This window comes from Leptopilina heterotoma, unplaced genomic scaffold, assembly GCF_015476425.1.
Source record: "Leptopilina heterotoma isolate Lh14 unplaced genomic scaffold, ASM1547642v1 Lhet_97, whole genome shotgun sequence".
Taxonomy (NCBI): domain Eukaryota; kingdom Metazoa; phylum Arthropoda; class Insecta; order Hymenoptera; family Figitidae; genus Leptopilina; species Leptopilina heterotoma.
The window spans coordinates 436,128-446,903 of NW_025111203.1; the positions used below are offsets into that span (position 1 = coordinate 436,128).

General features: G+C 24.4%; 1 protein-coding gene across 2 annotated transcripts; it reads left to right on the forward strand.

Moving 5' to 3' along the window:
• Positions 1-324: 324 nt before the first annotated feature.
• LOC122512335 (protein DDI1 homolog 2) lies at positions 325-7,243 on the forward strand. 2 transcript variants are annotated; one of them, XM_043628108.1, is made up of 6 exons: positions 325-839; positions 918-1,139; positions 1,632-1,886; positions 5,415-5,720; positions 5,980-6,093; positions 6,219-7,243. In XM_043628108.1, exons 1-6 carry the CDS (start codon positions 575-577, stop codon positions 6,428-6,430), a joined length of 1,374 nt encoding a protein of 457 aa, XP_043484043.1. In that variant the 5' UTR covers positions 325-574; the 3' UTR covers positions 6,431-7,243. The 2 variants fall into 2 exon arrangements, with proteins under 2 accessions (XP_043484043.1, XP_043484044.1); XM_043628109.1 differs by having other exon boundaries at positions 5,980-6,078.
• The last annotated feature ends 3,533 nt before the right edge of the window (positions 7,244-10,776 follow it).

Below are 10,776 nucleotides of genomic sequence, written 5' to 3' on the forward strand. Positions count from 1 at the left end.
TATTATTATTGTTTTATTATTATTATTATTTATTATTATTGTTTTATAGTTATGAAAAACTAAATTTATATTTTTAAGTAAAAATGTTCTCTTTTATTTGACTCGGACTGTTATATTTTTGTCAGTAATTGGTCCGTAATTTTTTATTTTTAATCCGTACAATCCGTATTTTTAATCATTTGTTAAAATTTTATTCAAGCAGTGAGTTTACTTTCTATATTATTCGTAGATAGATATTGACAATGCAGCATGTGAATTACCCTTAAGGACAACTGAGGCTTGTATACATCAAATGTAGTGTAAATGTACCTTAAGACTTGAGTTTCTGCTGAGCTGGGTTGAATGTTTACATCCTGAGAATCATAATTTGTGATAATTTGCATATCATTCTGTCACAATAGTCTTCTAAATTTAGAATAGAGAAATATTATTCATTTTTTTTTTTGCAAAGTATACTTCTCCTTATATTCAAGAATATTCCCAAATAGTTAGCAGTAGAAAAAAAAGTGTTAAATTTGTGTTTTTTCATCATATTTCAAACTAAATTAAAAGGTTCTAAGAAAAAGCCTTCAAAATGAAAATAACAGTAACAACGTTGAGCGATGTTATTTTTATTTTAGATGTAAGTGAAGATTTGGAGCTGGAAAATTTCAAAGCATTTTGTGAAGTTGAAAGTGGCCTTCCAGCACATGAAATTGTTATTATGTTTAACGGTCGACCTTTAATGGACGATAAAAAATCATTGAGACAACTCGGTATAAATGACGGTGATGTTGTGATAATTCAACACATGCATCAAAGTAGTAGAGCTGATTTAAATCTACATCCGTTCAATGCTTGTAAGACTTGAATAATATTTATTCATTGTTTACGTACTTAAATTCGAGGCATTTAATCTTTGGTTTCAAATTTTCTAGCTATTCCTGTATTAGACTTTAGTTCTATAAGGATACCGGGAGCGTCAACAAGTCGAGTCGCACCAAGTACAAACAACATCTCAGCACAAAGAGTTCAAAATCCTCGCAGTGAAGACGATCCTTCAATGATTCGAGATATGGTTTTGGCAAATCCCGATCAATTGGCATTATTAAAGCAAAATAATCCCAGATTAGCTGATGCTTTATTGTCAGGGAATCTTGGTAAGAGATGCATTTCAAAAAATGTTATTTATAAATTTTATAAATTTCATTAAAATCCATGCTCTAGAATGCATCAAAAATACACATTTTGAATAATTAAAATTATGGATTTTTATAAAACAATATAATATCACACTAAAATTATAAATCCGAACAAAATAACAGCACAAAAAAATACACATTGTTTATAAAATTGTTATTAAAAATTAAATATTTTTGAAATTTTTTTTTATAATTATTATTTAAAAGAGGGAATATTAATTAACTACCAAAAAAATTCCATTAATTTCTAACAAAATAATTTCGAGTTATTATTTTTTTTAAATAATTCAAAAATTTGTTATTTTAAAAGTTATAAAAATTTTAAATTTCTAAAAATGGTTAAAAGTAGTCTTAGTAGAGTTGATATGTTTTTAAGAAAAACTAATAAATAAATCCTTGATTCCTGTACAATTTTCTGTGACGGTAAATTTTTTGTTCAATTGGTTGTAGAAAGATTTGCGACCGTACTGAAGGAACAAATAAAGCTTCGAGAAGAAAGACAAGCACAAAGACAAAGAATGATGAATGCGGATCCATTGGACACTGAAACACAACGATTAATTGCAGACGAGATACGACAGAAGAATATAGAGGCTAATATGGAGGCTGCTATGGAATATAATCCAGAAACTTTTGGCACTGTTGTCATGTTGTACATCAACTGTAAAGTTAATGGATTTCCAGTAAAAGCATTTATCGATTCAGGTGATTAAACAACTTTTAATTATGAAGCTTATATTTTCTAAAGTTTCATTTAAATATGAAACCGAATCCTCATTTTGATGAATTGTTCATGTTGATTGTGAATCTTCAAATAATGCTCCAGCAAATTAATTTTTAAAAAATGTTAATTTCATTACTTTTTTCTCCTTCTTCTATAATTGAACCCCTTGATCCAAGAACCGGACGCAGCCCATTTAATTTTAATGGTCTATGTCTGGTTCTTTCATCAAGGGGTTCAATTACATTTTTAGCTTCGCACTCATCTACTAAAACCTATATTAGTTACGTAGTTTTTTTTACGTTATGCTACTATTTGGGTACTCAAAAATTATAATCAAATTTCTATAAAACGATTCAATTATTTTCAAAAAATATTCGAAATTCAATTATTTTCAATATCTAGTATTTTCATAAAGTTTCGTGAAAGAATTCAATTATTTAAAAAAAAAAGTTGATAAAATTCATTCGAAATTCAATTATTTTCATAAATAATAAAATTTCCACAGGAATTCAATTAATTTATAATACCATTTTCAAAAAAATTTCGAAAAAATCAATTATTTAACAAAATTGATATACAATTCTTTATAATAATTCAAATACTTTCACTAATAATATTTTTTATGGAAATTCAATTTTTTAAAAAATTTTTTGATAAAATTCTCAGCAAGAATTCAATTATTTTCATATATAATATAACTCATCGAAGAATTTCAATTATTTTTAATACTTTTTTAAATAAATTAATCGAAAATTTAATTATTTTCACAAATAAAGTTTTCCACAAGAATTCAATATATTTAAAATAAAATTTTCGTAATATTTATTTTATTTAGAAAAAATTAATTATTTAAAATAATATTTATAAAACTTTTATGAAGAATTCAATTATTTTCAAAAATAACAAAAATTTTCACAGAAATTCAATTCTTTTTAAACATTTTAATAAAATTTTTTGCAATAATTCAATTATTTTTGGAAATTTTAATAAAATTCTTTTCAAAATTCAATTATTTTCATAAATATCAAAATTCATCGAAGAATTTCAATTTTTTTAATACAATTTTACAGAATTTGCTTGAGAAATGTAATTATTCTTAAAAATTTAATTTCAATTCCTCGAAAAAATCATTTATTTAAAAAATGTTTTTTTAAATTCTTTGGATAAATTCAAATATTTACAAAATTAGTAGAATATTTAACAGGATTTCAATTATTTACAAATATTTTAAGAAAATTTTGCAAAAGAAATCAATTATTTTAAATATAATTTTAGTTATTTTTTTTTTTATTCAATTCTTCTTTTAGATTTTAATAAAATTCTTCTCAAGAATTCAATTATTTACATAAATAATTCTTCGTAAGAATTTAATTATGTCGATAAATAACAAAATTATTCCCAAAAATTCAATTATTTTGAGGTATTTTAAAAAGATTCTTTGCAAAATCCAATTATTTTCATAAATAACAATATTCATCACAGGAATTCAATTATTTTTAAAAGTAATAAATTTCTTTTGGGAGATTTAATTATTTTAAAAAATTCTTAATAAAATCGTTTGCAAGAATTCAATTATTTTGATAGATAATAAAATGATTTTTAGGAATTTAATTATTTTCAAACAAAAAAAAAAAAATAAAAAAATTTAATAAAATATTACACATACATTCAATTATTGTCAAAAATTTTAGTTGAATTCTTTGTGAAATTTAATTATTTTTAAAAACTTTTTGCAATTTAATGATTTCCAATATCTACTATTTTCATAAAATTTCCAAACAGAATTCAATTATAAAAATTTGTTTGTAAAAATCTTCGTAAAAATTCAATTCTTTTTATGAATAATAAACATTTCCCAGGAATTCAATTATTTAAATTAGAATTTGCATAAAATTAGTCGAAAGAAATAAATTTTTAAAAATTGTTATAAAATTCTTGACAAGAATTAAATTATTTCTATAAATATTTAAATTCTTTCATGAATAATAAAATTCGTTGCAGGAATTCAATTTATTAGCAGTAGGATAAGGAAGAAGTAAATATTTTTGATGAAAATCAGAAAAAAGACAGGAAAATAAGAAATACGGAATGTAATTTTTGTCAGTTTCGTGAAGTGTCAAAAACGAGTTTTTTTGGTCGACAAGTTTAATTTTTCGATAGCTACTTTTTTACTACTTTTTTCAGTTTGAAAGCTACTTTTTGTTACTTTTTTAAAATTATTTATCGAGTGCGAAGTTCGTTTTATTATAAATAATCATTAGTTTTTTATAAAACTGTAAGTGATACGTAATCGTAATTTGTATATGGGGCATTCCAGGCCAAATCGGAAATTATTTTGCTTTTGCATCTCAAATTTTTTTTAAACATTTTTTTTTAGTACTTTTTAAAATGAGCTACCTTGATTTTTTTCAAATTTTTTCATAAAGCGGTTCAGGAGATACAGATTTTTGAAAAATGACGTTTTTTACGTAAATTTTTGTTTTAAATGCTTATAACTCGGTCAAAAATTGATCAAATTGGACGTTATTATAATGAAAAGTTTTGTTTTCAAGCGTAGTTTTTAATAAAAATATTTTTAAAAATTTTTTAAATAATTTACGATAAGATTTAAAAATTTTTAAAATAAAATTTCATTTTTAACAATGTATGTATCGATCAATTTTTTTCAAAATTTTTTGTAAGAAACTAGCACTAAAATAACAATTTTTAAGCCTTATCCGATCGTGGGCAAACGATGGGATCTATTTATTTAAAAAATTTTAATTTTTATATACGCAGTGGTGGCCAATGACTAACTTGCCATTTGACAAAATCACACAAATTTTTCACAGCAAATGTGTTTTTAGACTAAGTCTCTACAAACTTAACCTTCTTTCTGTGTAAAATTGAGATTTGGTCAAATGACAAGTTTGGCCTACCGTTTTCACTGCGTATATAAAAATTAAAAATTTTTAAATAAATAGATCCCATCGTTTGCCCACGATCGGACAAGGCTTAAAAATTGTTAATTTAGTGCTAGTTTCTTACAATAAATTTTGAAAAAAATTGATCGATACATACATTGTTAAAAATGATATTTTATTTTAAAAAATTTTAAATCTTATCGTAAATTATTTAAAATTTTTTTAAAAATATTTTTATTAAAAACTACGTGTGAAAAAAAAATTTTTCATTATAATAACGTCCAATTTGTTCAATTTTTGACCGAGTTATAAGCATTTAAAACAAAAATTTACGTAAAAAACGTCATTTTTCAAAAATCTGTATCTCCTGAACCGCTTTATGAAAAAATTTGAAAAAAATCAAGGTAGCTCATTTTAAAAAGTACTAAAAAAAATGTTTAAAAAAAATTTGAGATGCAAAAGCAAAATAATTTCCGATTCGGCCTGGAATGCCCCATATGTAAATTTGAATTGTCTAAATATGTAAAGATCTTAAAGTACTATTATTATTACTGCAATGTGGATTAAAAAAAGTTTAAAAGTTTAATTTTTAATTTTAAACTTCAGGGGCGCAAACTACAATTATGTCGGCAGCTTGTGCTGAAAGGTGTCACATAATGAGATTGGTTGACACGCGATGGGCGGGAATTGCGAAAGGTGTTGGTGTCCAACGAATTATTGGAAGAATACACATGGTACAGATACAAATCGGTAATGATCATCTCACAACATCATTTAGTGTATTAGAAGAGCAACCAATGGACATGTTGCTTGGCTTAGACATGCTCAAAAGACATCAATGCTGTATTGATCTCAAAAAAAATGTTCTAACTATTGGAACCACTGGAGCCGAGACATCTTTTCTTACTGAAGGTAAAGACATGTATATAAATATACTTTTTTTTATTAAATTAATATTCAGTGCTTATTTTTGCTTATAAATAATATACTTTTTCTATTAAATTAATATACAGCGTTTATTTTTGCTTATAAATATACTTTTCTTATTGAATTAATGTTCAGTGCTTTTTTTTGCTTTTTTAATTGCTTATTTTTGTTGTATCATTTTCTTTAGCTTTAGACGCCCTTTAGACACCATCGAATAATAAATGAATTTTTATTCTACTTTCAGGAGAACTTCCAGAGTGTGCAAGATTAAGTGGTAATAATGATGATGCTTTTGATGATAGAGATCTTCAAAAAGCTCTCGAAGATAGTTCCAGAGAAGCAGGTAAGCTTCAGATGAGTAAGTATACCTTCATTTTTTATTTTTATTAATTCTTTAGAACTTACTATATTAAAATTTTTCTTTAATTCCATAATTTTTTATTTCTTAAAAATATGATTAACAAAGATAAATTTTTTTTTTAGGTGGCCAAAGTAGGGCTAATTCTTCAAGTGCTTCTAGTTTATCAAGTTCAGAAAACATTGTACTTCCACACGATCCATTCACGGAATCTACAGTCGTTGAAATTGAGTCTCTAGGTTTTACTAGAGCTCAAGTATTAGCAGAACTGCGTAGATTAAATGGAGATAAAGCTCAAGCCACTGCTGCTCTCTTTGCGAAATCATTAAAATTTTAAATTCTAATCTTACTTTACCATGAGCTTATGTTACCTACCGGTTTTTGGCGCATTATTAATTAATTAATTAATTAATTTTCTGTTACTATATTATATTTTATTTTATTTTATTTTTAAAATCTAACTACCAACATTAGGAGAGAGACTTTACTTACGAATTTTTTATTCGTAAGTAGCTATTATAATTTTGGTGGAAATATAATTCTTGAATAATTAAATATTCAAGTTTCAAAAATAAAAACAAAACATTTACAAGACTTTAAAGAATAATACAAAAAATAAATTTGTATTATGGTTAATGAAAGACTTGAAATTAGAATTCTAAAGGTTTCAGTGCAAATTTAGAAATTATGTTAATGCTAATTACGTGTGAAAATTTATAAAAATAACTTAGTTATTATTAATAACCATATGGCATTTTATAAAAATTGAAATAATTAATAACAATTATAATCAATAGTGAACGTGTCATAATGAAATACTGGGAATTTATAAGAAAAATACACATATTTTATTACAAATTTCATGTATTTTTGCATTTTCTTCATTGAAGGACCTTCAATCAATGAAGGTTGTAATGGAAATTAATAACGTGAACCTAAATTTATCCACCTTGACCCATTGAAATTTATTAATATTGTTTCTATTTTTCAATTCATTATCGTCGCTGTATCATAAAGTTTTGAAAATATTTCATAGATAACCAAATTTGGAAATTTCTACAAATGTTATATTATGAGCAATATAAATACGTTCCTTGTTTTGTATAATTTTTTCTCACAATAAAAAAAAAGTAATAATAACCTCTGTAAAGTTGTAGTACCTATAATTTTTAAGCGTACATATTTTAATTTCAAAGATGAAGTATATTTATTTTGTTGCCATTTTTTGTACATGTTTAAACATCTTAAAATTTCTTCAAAAAGAAATTTTTTATTTAGACGAATAATTGGATTTCATTAGCTGCTTATGTTAATAATTAAGTTAAATTTTACATTTGTTACAAATCAATATTAAAATTTTACTTATAAATTTTACTTGCGATAAACCCATTTTATAATATTCCAGAGAATTAAATTATTTTCAAAAATATTAATGAAATCAATGAAATTTTTTTTAACACTTCAATTCTTTTTCAAAATAATTTTAATACAATTCTTTGTATAAATTTCATTAACTTCCATAATTTAACAAAATTCAATTATTTTCAATATCTACTATTTCAATAAAATTTCACAAAAGAATTCAATTACCTAGGTATTTAAAAAGAAATATTAAAAAATCCATCACAAGAATTCAATTATTTTCAAAGGAAAAATTTTTTTTGCAGAAATTCAATTATGGTCAAAAGTTTTAAAAAATTATCGTCAAAATTTCAATTATCTTTATAAATATTAAAATTTTTCTCCAAAATTCAATTATTTTCAAAAATTTTAATGAAATTCTTTTTAACAAATTCAATTTTTTTTTTCAAAAATTCTCCTCCATTCAATGATTTTCAATATTTAGTATTTTAATAAAATTTTCCACAAGAAATGAATTATGTATTTTAAAAATTTTTTGATAAAATTCTTAGCAAACCTTTTATTATTTTTATAAGTAACAAATATTTCACAGCAATTCAATTATTTACAAATTTTTTTATAAATTTCTTCGCAATAATTCTATTATTTTTAAAAATATTCAATTTATGTTTACAGAGATTCAATTATTTTTATAAATATGTAATACAATTTTTTACAGGGATTCAATTATTATTTTTATAAATATTAAAACTAATTACAGATTTTCAATTATTTTTGATACAATTTTAATCGAATTCCTCAAAAAATGTAATTATTCTTAAAAATTTTATTAAAATTCGTCTCAAGAATTCAATTATTTTCAAAAGTAATAAAATTCTTCGCAGAAATTCAATTATGATTAAAAAGTTTAAAAATTTTATTGGCAAAATTTCAATTATTTTTATAAATATTAAAATTTTTCTTCAAAATTCAATTATTTTAAAAAATTTTAATAATAATCTTGGCAATATTTCAATTATTTTCAAAAATTTTAATAAAATTCTTGACAAAATTTCAATTATTTTCAAAAACTTTTCTCAATTCAATGAAATTTTTTTACAGAGATTCAATTATTTTTAATACATTTTTTATTTTAATCTAATTTCTCGAAAAATGAAATTATTCTTAAAAATTTTATTGAAATTCGTCAAAAGAATTTTAATTACCTATTTAAAAATTTGTTGATAAAATTCTTTAAATGAGAGTTCGATTTTCAAAAAACGTTTAATTCATTAATAAATTATTTTTTTGTATTTAAATAATTGAATTGTCGTAGAATTTTCTAATAATAATTGATTCAAATGTGAATTTCAGTTAAAACTTTAGATAATAATTGAGTTTTGAAAAGCAGGTCTCAAATTATAATCTTTGAATGTTTGAATTTTTCATACTTTTAACTTAGAATTGTGTAGATTTAATTATTTTGTAAAAGTTGAATTAAATTTTTTTGAAGTTATTTAAAGTTTTTATTTTCTAATATATATTTGATTGAAGAATTTCCGAATAATCGATGAAATTTCGTGAAATTGAATTGTAAACAAAAGGATTTGAAAATGTTCAAAGAAATGTTTCAAAAATTATTAATAATAATTAATAATTAATAATTAATTTAAAGAAGAATTTTAGTTAAAAATTCTGGAAAACAATAATCGAATTGAAATGATGAAAGTAATTTTTAATTATTATTATTATAAAAATAAAGAAATCGATTACTCCGAGTCGAAGACTCGATTTCTTTATGTTTTATAACAATTTTTTTTATAAGTTGTTTAATTTGAAAAAGGTTTGAATTAAAAATTTTGTAAAATATAAATGTAGTTTTAAAAACCTGGAAAAATTTCGTTTTTTAACCTCTATGGAGAACCTGGACACAGGTCTCCATTTCTAATTATTGATTTAACCTGACAAGCTTTCTTTTTCTTTTTGGTCACTCTTATTTTATTCAGTCTTGATTTAAGTAGTTTTCTTAACTTCCCTTATTTCTCTTTTCTTTTGCTTCATTTGCGTACCCCGTCTTGCCCCACTCTTCCCTACCCAATCTTGCCTGCACCTACGAAATTGAATAAAATGATTAATTACTACAATTTACGATTCAACAAAGAAAAAAACATATATGCTTCCCTTCTTCTGTAACCCTTGCCAGTTATAAAAATTTTTATATAGTTCATTAACCGTTATTATTAAATAATAAACACCTCCTAGAAAAAGTGAAAAATTCACAAGAAAATCGTCGAAAACAGTTTTTTTAGTAAAACAGGTAAAAGATTTGTTCTCATGGCTTTTAGGTTTTGTAAACAAGAAACTATCGTCTCGGTGTAGTATTATGTAAAATATAATCGCGATTGGTTAATTCGTTTGTTAAATAGGGCCGGTACCCCGTCTTCCCCCACTCTCCTCTATAAGTACCAAAAATCACTTTTTAGTTTTTGTAAATACAACTGTTTTAAAAAATGATTGGATTGGTTTAAAATTTGTTATTCAGGGGTTTCAGGGTCGCTGATTGCGATAAATATGATGTCAAAATAAAAAAATCTGTGGACAGATTCCTAATCAGCGACCCCGAAATCCCGCGAGTAACGAGTTTCAGGCAAATTGAATCGATTTTTAAAAGTCGATCGCCATATTGGATCCAACATTTTGAGTTTTAAAAATCTGACGTCATATTCGTAATCAGCGATCCCGAAAACCACCGAGTAACAAATTCTTAGCGAATCCAATCATTTTTTAAAATAGTTGTATTTAGGTCAATTTGTATGCAGGACAACTGTTGAAAAATCAATTTTGACAGTTAATTTAGTTTGTTGTTGGCAATATCGCTATATTTTCGTAAAGTAGAGGGTTCAAGCTTTAATTTAACTCATATGACAAGTCTCTAGCACGTCGGATTTACCTAGTAGAAATTTTCAAAAACTATACTAAGAAATGATTTTTGGGTATTTTACCCCCAATTTTCTCAAAATCCTGACGTGATGGGAGGTTTTTGTTAAATGTTAATTCGGATTTAGCGCACCAAAAGCTTCGGTAAATGACTTCTCGATCTCAGACAACGGAAATTTTTATTTTTTGCAGGCTTCTGAAATTATATATACCCAAGTGCGAAAACCAACGCGGCCCAACACTGGCCCAGTATTGGCAAAGCTGGCATCGAGACTTGGCAGACAATATTGGCCCGACTTTGCGCCGACTCTTGTGGTGTTAACCGCGGTTGGACGTCGGCAGCCAGATCTCGGCAGACATTACTGTCCCAATATTGGCACCAAATCTCGGCAGACATTAATGGCC